The sequence below is a fragment of the Patagioenas fasciata genome, chromosome 18, assembly GCF_037038585.1.
Source record: "Patagioenas fasciata isolate bPatFas1 chromosome 18, bPatFas1.hap1, whole genome shotgun sequence".
NCBI classification, from domain to species: Eukaryota; Metazoa; Chordata; class Aves; order Columbiformes; family Columbidae; genus Patagioenas; species Patagioenas fasciata.
Window position 1 is genome coordinate 11394757 of NC_092537.1, and position 21184 is coordinate 11415940.

Here is a 21184-nt window from a genome sequence, read left to right on the forward strand (position 1 = left end):
GGGAACAGCAGGCCAGAGGAATTCTTATCATGCTGTCTTTTCCCCACTGTTTCATCTACAATATCCAAGTTTTCCTCAAGATGGTTGTTGATTTTGTAGGACATATTGACAAAACCTGAATTAACTTAACCAAAAGCTGGAAAAAAGGAGCGCCTGAGCAGTCACCGCTGGGCAAGTGCTGAGAAACCTGCTGGAAGTAAACAAGTCCTCTGAGCAAATCCAAGTAAATCCCAGCAAAACCACTTTTGTTTCTCCTTTTTAATCCTTTTTCCCTTTCAACAGCATCATGTCACCACCGTTGCAGAGCATGTTATTAACTACTCTAAACAGAGGACAGAAAATCAGTGTGAAATGCAGATCTGGGTCCTTCATGGTGGACAAAAATTTGCCATTTAGGTTCAAATCAGACATGATAACTTGGGCTCTGTGCTGGGAACAGCCCAAGAGTTTGTTTCATTGCACCAATGTCTTTGCTGCTGCAGAATAACTGTGCACTTAAAGACACTTAATGGCAAGATACAGTGAGAGAAGGTTACAAACATGGTACAGTGACGGTCAAGTACATTAAAAAAGTGGATCCATTTACACAGAATCCTGACCAGCACACGTGAAGCCATTCCTGTGAGCTACCAGGTGCAGTCCCTAGAACATCCTCAGTTGTCATAAGTCCAACACTGCCTTGCTTACAGAGCTCTTAAATGTTGTCTCATGTGGTGCCAGCTGTGAGTATGAGGCCATACTTCCCTGACACCATCCGTTATAACAAGCATTTGGGTGATAAATATACCAGCATTGGTTTCTTTCCTTGATCTTGGGAGATGGCTCCTTTGTTTAACGCTGAGAAAGTTTTCTTCTGCCCAACAAAATGCTCGTCTGCTCCCCAACATGCAAACCCAGCTCCATCGACCCATCTCAGCTGAGTCCAGCCCAGCACTTCTCTGCTATTCACAGCTTGGATGATGCCAGAACCAGGACTTGCAGCTGAGGAGGTCCTGGAGAACATGCTGAGTGGGATTGCAGCAGGAAAGGTTCTGATACCTCTTTCAATTGCAACCCGGGAACTATGTCTGAAAACTGAATAGCCCACTGTGCCTCTTAATCGCTTCAAAACAAATCCAGTTAATGAGTTTCTTAAAAAAAATAATGATCACAAGGAAGCTGAAAAGCACCAGTGCAACCACTTCACACCTCTTTGACTAAGAATTATTTCAGCTATAACCATGGGATAATGTTCACCACAGAAAGAAAATCAGATTGATTAGAGAGAAGATAGCAAGGTGGTCATAAAGCAACTTAGCTGGAACAGACACGCACAGATGTGGGATGTGCCTGAAGTGATCAAACGGCACCTGGATTCGCGCTCGCAGCTCCTGCGCCCAGCGCAGCGCTCCAGCCACCGGCGGCATGTTCTTGTGCACAGGGGGGGATCCTGGGGAGGGCACATTGGAACAGCATTTGACTGAACACTGCACTTGTAACCCCAAAGATGCAACAACAGAACCTCATCTGCAGAAAACTGCTCTGATTTCCCAGCTTCCTTCCTTAAATCCAACATCTGCCACACTGATGTAGGTCTGTGACCAAGGCGAGTGCCTCTGGATCTTGAATAAGGAGCTGAGATCGAACGAGAAGCCCAGACTATGTCCAAACCTGAGCTGATGTGAGGTGTCCCTTGCCTGGGACACATTCCCCGCCCCTCACAAACACTGACATAGGGATTTCTGACCAGGAGTTACTTCTGTCCGTCTTATCTAACAGCCACAGAACAATAACCCCAAATTCACAGCAAATGATTCTCTCCATGATTCTCTCCAGTCCAGGACTTGTCTCGTTCCAGTATGATCTTTCTGAGGCAAGTAAATAGGTTATTGTTCAAAATGACACACTTGAATCCTCATAATCTGATAGAAATCCACCCATTCCCCCCTGTGCCAACAGTCACGGGGAATAATAAACTTGGAAAAGGCTGATTAAACCCTTGGTTACAAAGTCCCACTCGCATACTTTGCATTTTAAGCATTGTAAGGGAAACAAAATAAATTCATTCTGAGGAGCACATGAGTGGGTTTGCAGGTCCCATGGGGTGTTGGAGAGAAACCTCCTGTCACAGCCTCGCTGGGAGAAAAGCTCAGCATGTGTCTCCATTCCCAGTCACATATCATGCATACACATTTGAAAAAGGGTATTTTTACTCCTAACCAATTATTTGCTTTAATACTAAGAACAGAGCTTTCCCAGGCATTTCCATTGCCACTAGGAGCTACAGAGGCTGAAAACATCTGCAATTTGTAAAGTTTTGGGTTCCTTAGAAAAATAAATCATTTCCCCCCCAAATTAATCTCAATCAAACTCCCTGTAAAACCCATTTTACTCAGCACGTTCTACCTACCGAGCTTCAGCTCTGCCTGGATGTGCCGGGAGTAGATCAGCCTGGCGTGGTCCAGGGCCCTGCTGAACATGCTGATGAGGACGGAGTATTTGCCAGCAGCATCTGCAGCGACTACCGGTCGCTCCAAAAGGCTCCCGAACATGTCCAGCAGCTGTTGGGGTGAACACGCAGGAAAAGAAGAGGGGAAAAATTCACAACCCCGACTCCTGCAGAGAGATCAGCTGGGACCTTCCTCCCCAGCCCAGATGCTTCAATACTGTCCGCACCGATGGGCACTTTGGAAAAAGGAAATTTGCTCCCTTTGTTACGGGGTCTCTCAGACTTTCTCTGGGGTTGAACCACATTCCAACTGTCGTTCTTCAAATCCTTCAAAATTTGCTATTTTTTTCAAAAAACTTACAAAGATAAACACTGTCACTTGCTAAAGGCTTTTCTACAAATGCTTATATTGATTTTTTAAAAAAAATACCATTTATTATTTCTGCAAGATAGATTAATTGATAAATAAACCAGCTTAGTTTCTAGAAAACCTGTTTCCAAAACTGAAACAGATCCATGTATTAATAATATTAACAAATTGATACTAACAATATCAATTCTCACCAGGAAATCCTAGAAAAAGCATGATTTCCCCCAACTCGCAGACAGAGACACAAATAAATCTCCTGGCATCCAAAAGCTTTGTGAGGGACCCACCAGCCTGAGCATCCCAAACCAAGAGCAGCCCAAAAGCTACAAGTCCCACTGTCCCACCAGCAAACACCAGCCCCATGTGCCTGTGGCTCCAGCACTGCCTGGTCTCCTCAGCGTGATTTTCACCGAGCCGGGTGCCCTGATTTCCCTTTTAGGGAAGAGCAAGGGAGCGATAAACAAACCTTGAAGGCGTGGTCCAAGTTTGAGGCGTCATCAAAAGCCTGGATGAAAATGGTGCCCAGCCGACGGTCCATGTCTTCTACTTTCTGCTGGAAACCAAAGGCATCCTGCTCAAAGTCCTGCACAAAGGCAAAACACAAGCTGTGAGGCTGCAAGATGGCACTAGGAAGGTACCTGTAACTCCTCGATCCAGAGATGCCCTCTCTTATTCACCGTGAACTAAGCCACTCCTCTGGCCAATCTTCAGCCATCGCAACGTGGCAAAGTCCTCACGAAGCTTGAGAACATTTCTGTGCTGTCCCATGGCTGAGATGTTGGCCCTTTCTCTGGGAGGGACCCTTTGGTCCTGAGGGCTTTCCACAGCCCACATGGCACTATCTTCAGCCTACAGGCAAGATGGACTATTTCCACACCCTCTCCCCCACCACTTGGCCTGAAGACCACACCATCATCCAGAAAACCCACGGATGCACCTGCTGAGTCCCAAATCCAACCTACTTTCAAGTCAAAACAAGCCTGTGGTTCCATGGTGAGCTGGTTGTGAGTGAGGCAGTTTCAAAACACTCGCACAGGTTGCCCAGAGAGGCTGTGGAGTCTCCACACTTGGACATATGCAATCTTGGAGATATTTCACCTGACCAGTCACAGTCCTGCTCTAGCTGAGCCTGCTTTGAGCAGGGAAGGTGGACTGGGTGATCTCCAGAGGTCCTTTTCAAACTCAACAGTACTGGGTTTCTGTAATTTCCATCATCTTCTTGCACTGCTTTTCTTGCTTCAATTGTAATAAATCCTTTGAACTTCAAGAGTAACATCTATATTTGTTTTCCTACACGTAAAAGAGTCCAAATCAAGGACTGAACTTGACAGTCCTTGACAGTCCTTCTGTTCTAGCTTGGACAAAACCACTAAAAATGAGGTCATGTGTCTCTTTTCCAAAGGACAAAGTGCAAGGAAATAGCTTTTACTATTGCTACTGCTGAGCTCCAGCAGATCCAGATGCCATGTTTTAGCTAAAAAAAACGGCTCCAGCAGTGGCAGAGGGTGCAAAACTAGAGCACTGAAAGAACAAACATGACTCAGAGTCACACAAATGGCCATGGGGTCACCAAACCCAAGCCACCTCCTGCAGAGCCACTGTCACCTCTCCTCTGTGCCTGCCCTGCTGAAGGAGGGGTGCTATGGAGCAAGCAGCTTTCCAGCAAGAAACACTGGGGACGTGCCACCCCCTGCAGAGATGTACTGGGAGCTGCAGGAAGCAAAGCACGAGCCACCCATCCCCACACCAGGCAGGTCCCAGAGGGCTGGGAATATTCCTTTAATTAAAGCACTACTGATAATAAAATAGAGCATCCTTGAATTCTGAGAGCCCCAGATGCCATGCGTTCATCTAGGCAGGAGCGAACACATCCCAGAGATGATCTGAGTTGGCCCTCATCAGGCAAACTACCTTGTTTTTCCAAAAATAAGACAGAGTCTTATATTAATTTTTGCTGCAAAAGATGCTTACTTTTTTACATGTATAGCTGCCTGGACCCTATTTAAATTGACTTTTTTATGAACTGTAACTAGGGCTAATTTTTTGAATAGGGTTCATATTTCAAGCATCCTGAAAAATCATGCTATAGCTTGTTTTTGGGGTAGGTCTTATTTTTGGGGAAACATGGTAAATACCAAGAGCAGGAAAGCAAAGAGATGTGGGTGTTGGTATAGCTCTTATACCTCAGCAAGCACCATGTACAGCAAAAGCTTGTGCATAACTCATGGAAATCCCAGTTTCCCAGCTGCACTGATCTAAGGTCCTGATCTAGCAAGATATGTTAGATATAGACGTGCAAGAAGTCCCAAATCTCTGCAGGAAAGGCCAGCGGCTCCCTGTTCCCTCCAGTACCAGATCAGATCATAATGAAAGGAGGAAAGAGCTGGGAAGAAGATAGCAGGAAACTGCTGCTTTGGAAACATGCACATGTTCCTGATGTTCCCACAAACTGGTCCCACCTACCGTGTTGGTCAGGTCAAGACAGTCATAAGTTCGCTCTGAAAACACCTTGTATGCCTCCTGGAATTCCTCATACATGTCCAGGACCTGCTGGCCCAGGGTCTTCCCTTTAATCCCACTGAATTCAATTTTCTCCAGTTTCATCAAGTCCAAGGAAGTTGCCAGGAGATCCTTCAAAGTCAACGGAGGGAGACACAGGTCATGATGTTGACAAAAGAAGATGACAACAGTTGTCACGACAGAGTTGCACTTGCTGAGGGACCTTCCCAAGCACAGCGCTGGTGCTCAGGCTGGGTGGCAGGGATGGGAAGGGGGGAGCCTGATCTGCCTGTCCTGAGCATCAGTGGCTGCTCATAACACGTCCCTGCCCAGTGAGACCTGCTGCAGCCACTAGAAATACCATGACAACTGTAAAATCGCTTTTAAGGGTATTTAGAGGACAGATCCAAAGCAGGATATGAGACTCTTATATGTCATCCAGCATAGCTAAGAATCCCAATTTTATAGGTATTAACCAAGGACAGATTTCTAATATTTACAGGTACCCAAACTGTCCAAAGCTCCTGCACAGTCAAACCTCCACGTGTCCAAGCGGGTGTTGCAGCACCTGCCCCGCTGGCCCTCTCTGCTGAGGTGGTACACGGGTCCTTCCCTTCCCATCCTCTGCAGCCTGGAAGTGCCACCTCTTGGGAAAATGTCCCGCTCCCCCAGTGGTGGTGGCAGCACTGGGCAGCTCTGCTGCCATCCCACCTCATCTGTCTCCCTAGGTAGGGCCAAGTAAGGGCTGGTTGAACATCCATTGTCTCAGAGGACCAGGAGAAATGTGCACAGGAATGTACTGGTGGCCACTCTCTGCTTGCACTTGTCCTGGGGCCACCCGAGCAGGGCAGCAGGTTTTACCACAGACACGTAATACGAAACAGTGCAACGAACCAAAGGAAAGGGATCCTTCCCTCTTCACGTGCTCATGGGCTACCCATGCACCAGTGTAACTGCAGCTTTTATGAAAATTCGAAAACAAATGCACATATGCATTCATATTCACTTCGACACACCAGCACATCCGTTTGAACAAATACCTAGTAAGGCAAAAAAATAATGTGGAAATACCAGTTGTCCCTTGCTTTGTCTTGCAAGGTTGCTTGAAATGAAGTGATGAGGGGAAATTGAGACGGAGAGAGATGCAGCAGTTTTCCTCATTAACAGGCTGGTGTGCACTATGCTTTTAATTATTGTTTTACAGCTCACTCCGCAGGCTCTCCCTCTGACTCCAGATACTGCAGCTTCTACTGTCCCTGGAGTGTGGGACAGCCACGGAAGGAGGAAACAGACACTGGTCAAAACACACAGTGCCCCAGCTCAAAACCTCCCCACTGGCTTTTGTCTGCAGCCCATATCCACAGTGTGCCCATGGCATCCATGGAATCCCAGCAGTCAGTGCCCCAGAGCCTTTACAGGGTCCCAGTAAACCTGTCACCAACACTGTCCTCATGATAACCTGCAGTTATTCCTGTGTCTATTTATATTCCTCTCTACACTGACCAGCATAATTTGGTTTATTTCACATAAAACCCTACTGGAAACCATCATTATGAATACTTTTAAAATAGGCACCAGTCATGACAGTTTTCAACATAGTTAATTAAGGAACACATAAAAGTATGGCACATTTAAAGCAGTAAAACTGCAAACACCAGCAACTTGTACACTGGCCATCCAACCCTACACACTGAGAACGCAGCAACAATCAACAAAGAAATTCATTTGGGAAGTGTGTGGAGAGCAGATGAATGTGTGTGGTTAGCCACGTGAGAGATAACAGGTACATGCAATGTCTGTACAAGAGGTACATACAGTATCTGTATAAGAGGTATATACAGTGTCTGTATAACAGGTACATATGGTGTCTGTATGTCTGTGGTCTCCAGACACAGCCATGTGGTAAGGAGAGCATAGGGAGCTCTCACATTCACACTCAGACCTGCTCTCTGCAGAACATCTCCTGTGGCTCAAGGAGCCCTTGGCCACACTGGGAGCTCAGGGATGACACCCCAATGTCCCTACCTCAGGTGACAGATCTGGCAAACAGGGACACCCCTGAGCCACAGCACCCCAGTTTGATGGACTATGAGGATGCGAAGGGACAACCTGGTGAGGAACGTGTCCCTGCTCCTCCCCAGGCCCACGTGGCACAGCCAAGGGGATCCTGCCTTGAGGGGACCATCTGGCCTCTCCAAGACAGGCAGGACCCAGCTCTAGGGTGTCATAGAATCATAGAACCATTTCAGTTGGAAGAGACCCTTAAGATCATTGAGTCCAACCATAACCTAAATCTGTCTCTGATGGCACCAGGAGACCTGGGAGATTACATTGCTTTATTTACAGCTGTGCAAACCACACCTCCAGTAATCCTCCTTTTCTTGCCCCAACAGGAGCAAGGAGTCCAACGGGACTCCTGAGAGCAAAAAACACACCTATCAACCTGACCAGCTTACATATGCACTGAGCAGGACATAGTAAAACACAGTCTTAGACTCGCTGTAACAGGAGACCTAACAGCAAAAGAGTGGCCCCATTCCCTGGTATCAGGTGAAGCTATAGAAAGGAAAGATGCCAGCAAGTGATCTCCTGGCTACAGAGTTCTCCTGAAGGTTTGCAATGTTTTTCAAGACCAGAGTCTCACCTCCACCATCTCCAGTCTCTTCAGGAAGGTGTCCAGCCTCGCAAACACCATCGTGGAGCTGAAGTCCCACTCCCTCACTTCTTGGCCTGGTTCATAATACATGTGCAGTTTTTCCCTTCTCTCCTCAAATGCCTCTTTGAACATGTTCAGGATACCGAGCACCATTCGCACCTTGCCCAGGCTCTCCTCCATGTCCCCTTTCAGAAGGTCTTCTGGAGACAGGTACACCAGGGCCTGGAAGAGCAAAATCACACCTGAGAGGTCACTTCTGCCATCATGGAAAACAAGGACTTCTTGTGTTGAACACATTTGAACCTGTTTATTAAGTTAAATGTTGCCTACAGAATCACTTTTCCAGGGAAGGACAGTAGGAAGAAGGGGAGAGGGGACACAGGGGACTGCAAACACAGGCATCACAGCCACAGACCTGCTCAATGAGAAGGTTGCAGATCTCCTGGAGCAGCACCACTATCCGCACGGGCATGTTGTAGTGCTTGGAGGTGACCCAGATCAAACACACCACGTGGAGCAGGGGGAGCAGGAAAGGCTTCACCTCGCTGAACTCAACCCTCTCTACGTCTTCCAAGCGGCGCTTGAGGGGTGTCAGGTGCAGGTGAACGTCCTGAGCTTCAGTCAAAGCTGTGTTGAGAGACGTGAGAAGTGGTAAGAACCACCCAGCTGCGGTGCGCTGGGTTCCCAGCTAGGTGCTGGCCTCACCACATGGAAAAGTGCCTGGGAAAAGAAACTGTCCTGACAAGCACCGAGCACCCTCAGCCACCTGTGTGCTGCAGGTCACTCACTCGTGAACATCACTCACCTGCGGCAGTAACCAGAACAGAAATAAGCTGATGTGATGGTAGGGGACAGGGAGCTGGGACAGGGCTTCGTGCAGAGCCTGAGTCCACAACTGCTAAAAAGTCACACGGAATTTGCCCAACAGCACCAAAAATACAGTGCTGCCATGGCTGTGAGCCATGGCCTTGCTGTACAGCACGACAGGCTGTACAGCCTTGGCCTGAGCCCTTTTTAGCTCAGTTTTGGCTCAAGCAACTCCTTGTCCAGTGGGCAGATGACGACGGCCCCACTAGTCCTGACTGTAATAGAAAACCTGTCAACAGTAAAGCAACTGATGTCTGACTCGTCAAAAGCTTTAGCTTAGCTCTGTACAGCTGTGTGGTTTTACCCTGAAGAATTACCCCAGAGCGCAAGCATTAATAAAACCAGATCGTTGTGCAATTAAACCTGTGGACCAACAAGAAGTGACAGAAGTGCTTGAATGCATGCAAAAATAACCCCTTAGGCCCAAGACCAAGGAAGAAGAGACTCCCACTATCAGCATCACCCTCCCAGCAAATCCACCAACAGCAGCCACACCAGTACAATGCCAGGGAAAGCGGCAGAGACTTAAAAGCAGGTGCACACAAATCTGAACTGCGCTGTAATGGAAATTAACAATTATAGTCCAAATTATCCAATTAGGGTTAGTATCACTGTAGCCGGATTAAAACCAAATATTTGTTGTATTTTGATTAAACCCTTAATGCATTAATTAGTTTAACAATGAACCCTTGGCTCCTTATATAAGGGGTGTTTCTCCAGCCCATTTAAACTGCACAATGCAGAGTGTGACACAGATCCTTAAGAGATTCAATGTTTGCACGTGACGTGGTGAAGAACAGTGTTTTCTGCCAGCACGTGCACAGCTAACACAGTCTGGATGGTTTCATTGTGCCAGAGAGCAGCTGGGTTGGACATGGATGTCCAGCTGTGTTGGTCTGCAGGGACAGACCAGCAGGACTACACTGTTTTTCACTACAGACAGGGATTTGCAATATTTCCTTGGGCTGCGCTCAACTCCCCTAAGCAAAGCAAAGCAAGGAAATTCAGGCTGCAGTGGCCAAAGTCTGAGAAGCAGCGCTCTAACAAAGCAGTCTTAGGTACAAGATCTGTCCTCTTAGTCTGAACTCCCATTCCTGCATAATAACACCAGAGGAGCTGGTGGAAGTTGAGGTGAGTCCTGTTAGAGTAATGCAAACACTTTATTACAGCAGAGTAAATTCCCAAACCCATTCACCCTGAACTTTGGCAAGAGTCTGGCTCAACAGACCAGCGATGGAGCTTGTCCCAGCCTGGAAACAAAAGCCTAGACTCAAGCACAAGCAGCCCAGTCTCAATTCACAAACTAGAAAGATTTGGCTTGAAATCAGCCACACCAGGCCATGAAGAAAGGCCAGAAGCCAGCACTGTGGTAAAGTTGCCCCAGCATCTCACCTGCCTCAACATCCATTAGCATGGTTTTGAAGGCTGGGATGTAGCTGCTCTCAACTCTCTCCAGCAGCTCCATCATGTTCCTGACCTTCCTCGTTGTCAGCTGGTTGTAAATGCATTCCAGGTCATCACACCTACAGCAACCGAGACACAGAATCACAGAATCAGTTGGTTGGAAGAGACCCTCAAGATCATCGAGTCCAACCATAACCTAACCCCTGCCACTGCCCCATGTCCCTGAGAATGTCATCTCTGTGACTGTTCAACCCCTCCAGGAATGGTGACTCCACCACTGCCCTGGGCAGCCTGTTCCAATGCTTCACAACCCCTTCTGGGAAGAAATGTTTCCTAATATCCAACCTCAGCCTCCCCTGGCGCAACTTGAGGCCGTTTCCTCTGCTCCTGGCGCTTGTTCCTGGGGAGCAGAGCCCGACCCCCCCTGGCTCCAAGCTCCTTTCAGGCAGTTCAGAGATCAGAAGGTCTCCCCTCAGCTCCTGTTCTCCAGCTGAACCCCCCAGGTCCCTCAGCCACTCCCATCACACTTGTGCTCCAGCCCCTCACCAGCTCTATTCCCTTCTCTCAACTCACTCCACTACCTCAAGGTCTTTCTTGGCCTGAGGGGCCCAAAACTGATTTGAGGTTTGGCTTCCCCAGCGCTGAGTACAGTGGGACAGTCATTGCCCTGGGCCTGCTGGCCACACTGTTCTTGATGCACACCAGGATGCTGGTGGCCATGTTACCCACCTACACTGGGCCATCAGCTGTCCCCCAACATCATCTGTTTCCCCTGGGCCTGATTCAGGGCTTCCTCCAGCTACACATGGACTGTGGAAATGGGAGAAAGCTGCATGAGGCACAGACAAACCCTACAGGACAGAAAGTGCTGAGTTCAGCATGACAGCAGCTCTGCTACTGACAGAACATCGCTGAAAAAAAGCCATCGTGTTTCTGCAGGCATTAGCAACAGCTCTCCAGCCAGCAGGGCTTTGCCCCGAGTCAGCCTGAACCAGTACAGCACAAAGGTTTTCAAAGGGCAGGAGGAAATACCACTCCCAGGCTCCTGAGCATCTAAAGCCCCTCTGGCCCTGACAGATGAACAGCAGCCAGCTGAGATGCACCATTTCCAGACAGCCCCCAGCAGGTGTCCATCAGCAATTACTCCTGTGGATGGCTCCTAGTGAACAGTGACGAAAGAGTGCCCAGAGCGGGTGTGGAGTCTCCTTCTCTGAGACATTCGAACCCGCGTGGACCCACCTGTGTGATCTGCTCTGTGACCCTGCGTGAGCAGGGCTTGGACTGGGGGATCTGCAGAGGTCCCTTCAGCCCAACCAGCCTGGGATTCTGTAAAGGGCATTTCTGAAAAAAGTCCCTTGAGGTGTAGCCCCTGTGGTGGGGCTAAGTTAAAACACAGCCAGCTGCCCAGTGACCTCCCAGGCACTTTGCAGATCATGATGATTTTCTGTGCGGGAGCAATTTTCCTTAGTTGAAGCCTACATGAACCCCAGGTGGCCTGTTCTTCTCAACTCATGGAATTAGCAGCTCCACCACCAGCACTCTCCCTCTACACAAAACCAGCACCACAGGGCACCATGCACTGGCCAGGCTGCTCTGGGTACCTGTTCTTCCAGAACTCCAGCTCCACCTTCGGGTTCGGATTGCTGCCTTGCAGGAGAGGCTCTGAAGACTCTTTCCTCAGCGCCTCCTGGATCTGGTGGCTCCAGTCTATGATGGCCGACTCCATGGCATACACCAGAGATTTATCTATCCGTTCCATGCTGTAGTAAACAGAGTACGTGATTAACTTTGTTGATGTGCATTGCTCAGTTGGATCTACTTCCAATGGCCGTGTGGGCAGCTGGATTTTACAGGGTTTCACATTTCAAAACCACAAAACAATCAAACCCCATAAGATTTTGTCACTGGTTTAATATAGGAATTACACTCTGGAGAAAATGGCTGAATGTCTGCAGCAGTGTGGGCAACAACACTGTTCATAAAGTGAATGGTGGAAATGAAGAGCCAGTCGCCACCTCTCTGCACAGCCAGTCATTGTCACATCAGATCCATTCAGGTTCAGGATCTGACCTGGAGACTCACACATCCAGCAAGATTCTCTCTCCCCATACCATTCTCCCTCAAAATATTCTACATCCCTGCAGTCATTAACTCACTTAATTCAGCAAGAAACACCACCAAGTGGGCTGGGAAGCTGAGGACAGGTCACCCCACTGCCTTGGAAGCAGTAACTTCTCACAAAATCCCACCCGCACCACGTCCTGTCTGAGGAGTGATTCATTCCACTGCACCCACACATCTCCTGGGGTTCCACAGGGGCACGCACGCAGCCCAGACACGATGACAACTTGATGTACAAACGCATCTGCTTCTCTGGACCTTCCAGAACCTGTTATTTTGGGGTGGTACTCACGATTTCTCATTTTCCAGATCAATGTCCTCAATTCCCTCTGAGCCAGCTGGGAGAGGCAGCAAGGTCTTGCCATCTACTTGGCCAACAACTGTGAAAATGGTACTTTTGAGGTTGTGGACATGACGCACGATGTCTTGTGACACCACTTGTGGCCAGCCCTGATGGTTCTTCTTGTTCGTCAGGATGGGCACGATCACCTACAGCGGGAGTCACGGAAGACCAATGGAGAAAAAAGTGCAGCAGGAGACGGACAGGCCACCAGGCTCTGAGGTCTGTGCTTGGCCAAGCCTGGAGACCCATATTCATTGCTGTCTCAAGCAGTTCCCATGTGAAATAGAGGCAGCTGATGATGAATGGGCATCTCTACAGGCCCACTTTATACAGCAGAACACCCTTTCCCCCAAATCCAAGCAGCCAAGGAGGGTGGAAGCCAGTAGACAAAGTGAGCAGCCCCATCCCCAGGCTCTCCCAGCCTTTCAAGCCCGCGCAACTGGAGATGGCCCCATGGGCTGCTGTCCCTTGCCCTCACAACTGTCCCCGGTGCTTGGTCCCCATGTCCCTGCCCATGGGCACAGCCGTCAGGCTGCCCTTTGAGCCTGCCAGGGCTGGGCTGAGCTCAGTGTGCTGCAAGGGAAGGTCTGCTGGTACCCCCTGGGATACACTGGGGGTGAGGGTCCCCCAGGTCCCAGCTGCAGCCCACCAAACAGGAGCTTTGCCTTTATCAGCACTTTTACTGACCCGGCAGCATGGGGTTGTGGGGCTGGTCGGGGTTTGCCCAGATTTGAGCTGCTTTTGGCTTGTTTGAGCTGTGACAGCAACACCGTGTCTGTCACCTATCCTGGCTGGCTCTGCACTGGGACCAGCCTGTGGCAACAGCCTAACAAAGCCAGGTTGTCCCTAGTGACAAACAACAGCCCTTTGTGTTACTGGACTCGGGGTGGGGGTAGGGGAGGGGGGGGAGGTGACTAAAGGCATAAAAATAGCTGCAAATGGACATAAAATTGAAACGGAATAAAGCAGCTCAGCACCTCCATGGTGCTGTCCCAGGATGCTGAAGACTCTTTGGAACTGTGGCTGGCTCTGTAGACCCGAAGAAGACCCGACCAGCCACCTTCGTGCCCAGGGAGCCGTGGGAAGGGGGAGCACAACCCCAGGGAACACACGGGCAGGTGCTGACGAGTTCACCTTCAGCAGTTTTAGCTGCATTATTAGCAAGATGTGTCTCTATTACTTAAAGCATGTGGACTGCTAATGCCAGTGATGTTGTAACCAGGCAAATGATAGCCGTTCATTTTCTTTCTGACTGTTAAAATGATAACTGGACTCAGGATGAAGCCCCAGCCCACAGAGCAGGTGTGTTCCCTTCGGCACCGCAGGAGTGAAGCAACAAGTGGACAAGGTCACCAGCTGTGACCCCTCACTGAATAAAGACAAAGTGTGGGCAGAGCAACACACGACCCCAACCCCAGGAAATTCAAGACCTTTTTCACCTTCACGCAGACCCACCCCATCTGCCTGACCCAGCACCACCGCTGCTTTTGCCTTCAAGTGAAGCTTGAGAGGAAAATAGGATGAAAACCAGGCACAATCTGCTCCCTGCAGAAATACTGCATGTCTGCACAGGGGAGAGCAAAGCCTGCAAACACGCAGCTGGGACGCACAATCCCGGCTCCCAAAGGCATCCAGAAAACAGGATTTAACAGGATCTGCCAAAGTGTTCCACCTCACCATCTACCCATAGCAGACGGTGCTTGCAATGCTATTGGCCAGCCGTGATGCAAAACCACTGTTTGTGCAGACTTCGCAAGACCACGGGGCTCATCAAAACAAAAGCTCCCCATATAAATAATGTCTTTTCTCACAAAACCAGGATAACCAGTCTGGCAGCCTGCTCTTGGGAATCCAATCTATCAGTCACCATCTTAATATACCAAACATCATGATCAGAGCTTCTCGAATCCAGCAGCTCCTCTGCTTTCCCATTACAGCCTCATTCCTGAGACTTCTCCAGGTGAGGAGCCATCAGGAATAAACCGAAACAACATTGTCTAGTTCAGGCTAATAACACAGCAAAGCAAAAGCACTCGAACCTCTTGACGATCTCTTTAAGAAAACATCAGCCCACCTGAGATAACCCGACACTGAGCTACAGGAGGCTCCTGAACATCACAAAACACTTTTTCACTATGAGAGTAATCGAGCACTGGCCCAGGTTGCTCAAAGAGGTTGTGAAGTCTCCATCCTTAGAGATACTGAAGAGCTACCTGGACATGGCCCTGGGCAACTGGCTCTGGATGGCCCTGCTTGAGCAGGGGTTTGGAGCAGGTGACCTGCAGATGTCCCCTCCAGCACCTGTGGGTACATCAGTCCCACAAGGACCCCACTGATAGACAGAGCTGATGTGGATCAGCATTCAGGTGGTTTATATGAGTTCTAAAGCCGTCCATGGTACTGCAAAGGGCAGAGTTAAGGGTACAAGTGCATCAGCAGAGAAGGGAGGGAGGCCAAGGAGCCTGTCTGTAGGAGGGGACACCTTCCCCGCTGCCATGTGCGAGGGGCACCCGGTACTCATGGGTGCCAGGGCTCCCTCTGCACCTCCGGGGCTGCCCAGGCCTCACAGGATCCCAGCCTGGTTAGGTTGAAGGGATCTCTGCAGATCCCCCAGTCCAAGCCCTGCTCACGCAGGGTCACAGAGCAGATCACACAGGTGGGTCCAGGCGGGTTTCAGTGTCTCAGAGAAGGAGACTCCACACCCGCTCTGGGCAGCCTGGGCCAGGCTCTGCCATCTCCCAGCAAACAAATTTCTCCTCATGTTGAGCCTGCGCCCGTGGCCCCTCATCCTCACCTCCTCCACGAGGGCGGCAAAGTGCCGCAGGGCATCGGCGGGCAGGTCCCCGCAGAGCAGCTCCCCGGGGCCGGCGCCGGGGGCCCGCAGGAAGAACAGCCCCTTGCGGCGGGCGGCGGGGGGCGGCGGGGGCGGCCCCAGCTCCAGCTCCCCGGCCGGGCCCCGCCAGAGCAGCAGCGCCGGCCCCGCCGTCCCCGCCAGGAAACTCCGCAGCAGCGGCCCCGCCGCCTCCCCGCCTGCCCAGCGCTCCCAGCGCTCCGCCGGCACCCCCAGCCCCCGCGCCGCGCACCGGCACAGCCGCTCGGCGCCGGGCACCGGCTCCACCGCCTGCTCCATCCGGCCGGCACCGGCGGGTGTTTGCGGCGAAGAGCCGCGTTGCCCGGGGGAAGGGACACTGCGAGGAGCCGGGGGCGGGCCGGGGCGGGACCCAGCTCGCCTGGGAGACGCAGCTGCCCCGGGCAACCACGGGTATCAACACAAGCTGGGGATGGAGGGCCTGAGAGCAGCCCTGCGAAGGACTTGGGGGTGCTGGGGGATGCTCCCTCTGGGGGGGGTCTGGATACCACTGGATCCACCTGGGCACCCCCAAAGTGGCTTTTTAGCACTTATTTTTCTCCTGAAAAAGCAAACACAGTGGGGCTTTCTCCCATCCTGCCCCATGGAACCCCACTCAGACCACACCAGTGCTTGGTTGCCCATCACCATTTATTGCAGCTGCTGCCTGCTCAGCGCCCAGGGCGGTGGGACCGGGCCCGAGACCCCCATCCTGCCCGGCTGTCAGGGGGTTGATTCACTGCGGGGGGGCTGGATGGGCGGCAGCAGACTCGGCGCCAGGGTGAAGCGTCTGGAAGACGAGACTGGTTGGTGCAGCAGCACGGCCGTTAGCAGCGAGGAGGGGGTGCCTGGGGGCGAGGGGCAGGGTCAGCCACAGACACCCACAAACAGCGTCCTGCCCCCACCCTGAAGCACACAGGCTGTTGTCCCACACTGCCCAGCACCACACCCCATGTCCCCCCAGCTCCCTCCAGCTCCACCATGAGGAGCGGCTGCCCCAGCAGCCAGTGCTGCCCCCACATCCCAGCCCAGATCCCAGACCCCCATCCTACCCTGCCCAGCTGCGGGCACAGACCCGTCCCCCCAGACAGCAGGGTGTCCTCTGCCCCCCGGTGCCCTGACAGGGCCATACCTGGCCGGCTCCTCAAGGTCGAGGTGCCTGGGGTGGCCCTTGGCGTTGTGGGCAGCTGAGAGCCCCCCACCATGGAGAGCTGCTCGTCCTGCCGGTTCCCATCAGTGCCGTCCTGGCCCAACAGCTGCATCGCGTCCTTCTGGGAAGGGGAGAGCGTGTGACCCAAACACGGGGCCCCATTCCGCATCCCCCAGCAACCCTCCCCCAGCCAGCTCTCCCTGGGGAAACGGAGGCACAGATCTCCCCGCAGGCTCAGCATCCCCTTCCTCACCTCCATCATCTCTGCCTTGTTGGGGCTGCGGGCACTGGCTTGGGACGGCCGTGGGGTGCTGGGCGGTTGGGGCTGGAAGCGTGGGGGCCTGACGGTGTGTGGGCCCCCGCAGCTCCGCGGAACAGTGGGGTACCTGCACTCGCCCGTCCGCTCCCTGTGGGACAGGACACAGGGTGCTCAGTGCCTGGCAGGTGGCACCCCATGTGTCACTCGATTCCAGGAAGGGGTCAGGGGGCGCTCCCTGTTTGGGGGGAGTTACTCACGGTCCAGGCGCCAGCATGTTGACGGGCCGGTCGCAGGACAGGCAATGGAAACCAGGCAGCAGCTGCCTGGAGAGGGGAGAAAAAGGCTGGGGAGCTCCTGGGGGGCACAGCCCCACCTGCACACCGTCCCCTGCCACAAAAAGCCTCTGCACCCACCCCCCAAGATTGGTTCAGGACGGCTCCTCCCACACGTGCCCCCTCATTGTGCCGCCTCCATCGCTGGGAAGCTGCAGCTGGCAGGAGCACAAGGCACAGCCACTTGCTCAGCATCCCCAGGGGCGCTGCCCACATGGCTCCCACGCCAGGGTACCACAGCGGCACGAGCTGGGACAGCCAGCAGGAACAGGGCCGGCACTGCCAAAGCCACCGCTGTCCCCATCGCACTCACTTCCTAGTCCCAGCAGCATCATCACGCTCTGGCTGCAGCGCCTTCTCCTGGAGCTGCTGCCGGCTGAGGCTCTTCCAACGCTCCTCCTGCTGCTCCCGGAACGCCCCCAGCTCCCGGCGGTCCAGCTGTGGACGGGTGACACCCTCAGCCATCTACCCCAGGATGGGACATGGCGGTCCCCAGGGGGACAGCCGGGAGGGGGCACCATCGCAAGGATGCTGCCTCAGGCTGCCAAGCCCCCAAGATGCCAGTTCTGCGTGGAGGGGACGAGCCCTCACCTTGCAGTCCATCTGTCTCTGCAGCTCTTTCTGGAACCGGTGCCAGCTCTCCTCCTGGCCTGTCACCCGGCTCGTCACCTCCTCCATTGCCTTGTTCAGCCGCTCCTCGTACGCCTCAAACTGGCTGCGACTGACTTTGTCAGCCAGGGCGGCTTTGTCTGCTTTCTAGCAACAGGGAAAGGCAGGAGAGTGGTTGAAGACAGGATGGAGGGACAACAGGAGAGGGAGAAGTGGCTGCGTGGCCCTGTTCACCCCATCACCCCCGTGGGGTTGGTCCCACCAGCCGAAGGGACTCAGGATCACAGAGGGACCTGGCAAAGGACCCGCAGCCGGGCTGGAAATCCTCCCTCCCCCTGGCTGGTTGTGCCAGCCAGCATTCAAGGGACAAGGGGTGTCTGTCACCCTGCCTGGGACACCCTTGGCTGGCACCAGCGACCCTCGAGCCCGTACCTCATCGATTCCCAGCAGCTGCAGCTCCTCCCTGTCTGCTTTCTGCTTCTTGAGCCTCCCCAGGGCCTGGGACAGAGCCTTCCAAGGCAGACAGCAGCCCGTGACGCCACGGTAGGGTCGGAGCTGACCCCCGGCCAGCCGAGCACCCCCTGCCTCCCCACCCCATCAGAAACCTCCAGGAAAGGCATCGGGAAGCTGTGCAGGGCTGCGAGCAGGGTGGCAGGGGGACAGATCCCTTGGGGTCCCAGCCTGGGCTCTGCCTGCAGGTTACAGACACTCACCTTGATGTCATTCTGCTCCTGCTGGCGATCCTGCTGGAGGTTTGCAAGGCCCAAGCTGAACTTCTCATAGTCCTTTTGGAGCTGCATGATGCTGGCCTGGAGGCACTTGAGCTGCTCGTCCTGCTGCAGGGACTAAGAGGACAAGGCGGGGCTGAGCAATGGGGGTGGCTGCCCCGCAGGGACAGACCCAGGGTTTTTGGCTGGTGGCCACGGGCTTTCAGTGTAAGCAGAACATTTTCTCCAAGGCTTTAATTCCCTTCCATGCTGCTGACTCCCACAAGCCAATTAGGGGGGCAGCCAGGGGCTCCCCCGCGTTACAGCAAAGCAGAAATGCCTGGGGGTCCTGGCAGTTCAAGCTCCCTACACTGCATCTCCTTACCTGTCTCCTCCACTTCGGGTAACTCTCCACCTTGCCGCCCGCCTTCTGGGCCAGGGACGCCACCTGCTCCTCGAGCTTCTCGCAGCGCTGGAGAAGCTTCCCTAGTAGCACCATGGTGTCCGGGCTGCAGACGTGGCACCCTGCCTGCTCGTGTCCCCCGCTCTGCGCCGTCGCTCTCGGCTCGTCCACCTGCTGGCAGGGGAGGAGGAATCAGCTCTGAGCCGGGCCAGATGCGGCCCACAAGCCCAGGTGCTGTGGAGGTTCCATGGCCCCATCCAGCCAGGGGACGTGGCCGGGACCCCGCCAGGGCTCCCCCCGAGCCAGCGGGGGCTGGGAGCACTGCCCCCCCGGGCCTCACCTCTGCCTGCAGCTGCTGCGCTGTCTCCATCACCAATTTATTCACATACTCGGCCGCAAACTGCTCCAGCTGGGCCTGAGTCGGCTCCTGCTGCTTCCCCAACTCCTTCCGCTCTGCCTTGACCTTCTGTCCCTTGGGCCTGGCCAGCGAGACGGGGGCAGGGGCAGGCTTAGCCTTTGTGGGGGTGTTTGTCACCCCCAATAATGGGATGCTCCCAGACCCCAGGCTCCCTCACAGCCCTGCAGGGTAGGAAACCCTCTCCCATCCTTTTACCGTGGCTGTTGGGTCATCTGGGCGCTGCCGTCTGCTTTCCGGCCGGCTCCAGCCCCCCTCATCTTTCTGGGAGCATCCTCCACCTTGCTGATCTGGGAACGGCAGTGGGGGCAGTGAGGGCACAGCCCCCTGTGTCATTCCGGCACGGGGACCCTTCGGCTGCCCCCTCCCTGCCCAAACTGACATCCCCGCAGCCCCTCGGGGACTTCTGCCGGCTCACCTTCTCCTCCTGCCCGTGGAGGGCCCTGGCCATGTCTTGCAGGAACGACATCTGGCACTTGAGGTCGGCCAGGATGCTGGTGATGCTCTGCCGGCCTAGAGGGACATGGTGCAAGGGGATGTGCTGTCGGTGAGGGCGTCTCAGCCTTGGGGCCAGGCTCTGAGCATGACGAGCCCCTGAGCCAGGGTGTCCTCACACCAAACAACCCCCGCCAGCCCCCCCGTGCTCTCACCTCCCTCCGGGAAGAGCCGGCGCACGTTCTCAAGATCCGCGCGTTCTGCTTTTGCAGATTTCAGCTGCTCCACCTCCTCCTTCAGACCAGTGCAGATGTTGCCAAGCTGCCCAACCTGGGAGAGAACCTCCCGCATCTCCGACTCATAGCTGGAGATGATGGTGGAGCTCGAGGAGCCCCAGGGTTTGGCCGGCTCTTGGGCATCCCCTGGGATGGTGGCTTGGGAGCTGGAGGACCCAGGCTGCACCCCAGGGATGGTGGTGTGGGTCCCAGGTGATCCTGGCTGTTTCCCCAAGGTGCTGGCCTGGGTGTCAGGGGCCCCTGGCTGTGTCCCCAGGTGGGTGGTGGCCTGGGTGCCCTGTGACCCTAGCTGCATCCCCAAGGTCCTGGCCTGGGTGCCCAGGGATCCTGGCTGCATCCCCGGGGTGGTGACACCGGCATCAGTAGACCTCGTGTGGTCAGATGGAGCGCCTGACAACTTCACAGGGGTCACTGGTTCCTCCTGTGTCCCTGCTTGCATCCCCGGGGAGCCAGACCCTGCAGTCCCCTTGCTGGTCTCCATCCCAGGCTGTGTCCCACGTCCCTTCGGCCCCAGTGCTGAGCTCTTCCTGGTCTGGCTGTCCGTGGCCACCTGGGTGGGCTCGGCGGGGGCAGACTGGCCCCCAGCGCCCTCCTGGGAAGAAGAGGCAAAGGGCAGCAGGGTTACTGGCAGCTGGGCAGCCGTGAGGACAGACCCCAGAACCCCCTGCCATGTCCCCAGTCCCTGTCCCCAAACCACCATCTCACGGGGACAAACCCGTGTTCAACATGAGAACCCAAATGCAAAGGGATCACGGGGTCAGCCCGGCCATGGAACCTGGAAGATGGAATCCCCAGGGATGGACCCCCAGCATCACTGCCCAGCACCCCCAACCCACAGGCTGTGCCCCAAGGCAGGAGGGCTGGTGTCCCCGAGGGAGCAGAGGACGCAGCCACCTCCTGTCCCTGCGCAGCCCGGCAGCGTCCTGGGGCTTCCCCTGGAGCTGGGCGAGGACAGGGACACCCGTTCAGATGTGGGTGTGGGATTTAAAGAGAATCCCCAAATGAACTGGGGCAGTAGACAGAGGGACGCTGGGCAGGGTTG

At 53.9% G+C, this 21184-nt stretch overlaps 2 protein-coding genes across 2 annotated transcripts in view; both read right to left on the bottom strand.

The window, feature by feature from the left end:
* Window positions 1-12704, bottom strand: part of LOC136109597 (dynein axonemal heavy chain 9-like) — a 191971-nt gene extending 179267 nt beyond the window's left edge. Inside the window, exons 1-10 of the mRNA XM_071816766.1 lie at window positions 12638-12704; window positions 11826-11984; window positions 10954-11034; window positions 10213-10343; window positions 8369-8580; window positions 7942-8175; window positions 5262-5429; window positions 3265-3381; window positions 2390-2540; window positions 1315-1429 (exon numbers count right to left, since the gene is read on the bottom strand). Of these exons, the coding sequence (XP_071672867.1) occupies window positions 1315-1429; window positions 2390-2540; window positions 3265-3381; window positions 5262-5429; window positions 7942-8175; window positions 8369-8580; window positions 10213-10343; window positions 10954-11034; window positions 11826-11983 (1367 nt within the window). The 5' untranslated portion in view covers window position 11984; window positions 12638-12704. The remainder of the gene's footprint in view (window positions 1-1314; window positions 1430-2389; window positions 2541-3264; window positions 3382-5261; window positions 5430-7941; window positions 8176-8368; window positions 8581-10212; window positions 10344-10953; window positions 11035-11825; window positions 11985-12637) is intronic.
* Window positions 12705-17166: 4462 nt separating this feature from the next.
* The window catches only part of LOC139829321 (glutamine-rich protein 2-like), a 28992-nt gene continuing 24974 nt past the window's right edge, over window positions 17167-21184 (bottom strand). The window contains exons 2-10 of the mRNA XM_071816359.1: window positions 20062-20734; window positions 19830-19924; window positions 19610-19701; window positions 19337-19475; window positions 18979-19167; window positions 18600-18731; window positions 18319-18396; window positions 17874-18033; window positions 17167-17180 (exon numbers count right to left, since the gene is read on the bottom strand). Of these exons, the coding sequence (XP_071672460.1) occupies window positions 17167-17180; window positions 17874-18033; window positions 18319-18396; window positions 18600-18731; window positions 18979-19167; window positions 19337-19475; window positions 19610-19701; window positions 19830-19924; window positions 20062-20734 (1572 nt within the window). The remainder of the gene's footprint in view (window positions 17181-17873; window positions 18034-18318; window positions 18397-18599; window positions 18732-18978; window positions 19168-19336; window positions 19476-19609; window positions 19702-19829; window positions 19925-20061; window positions 20735-21184) is intronic.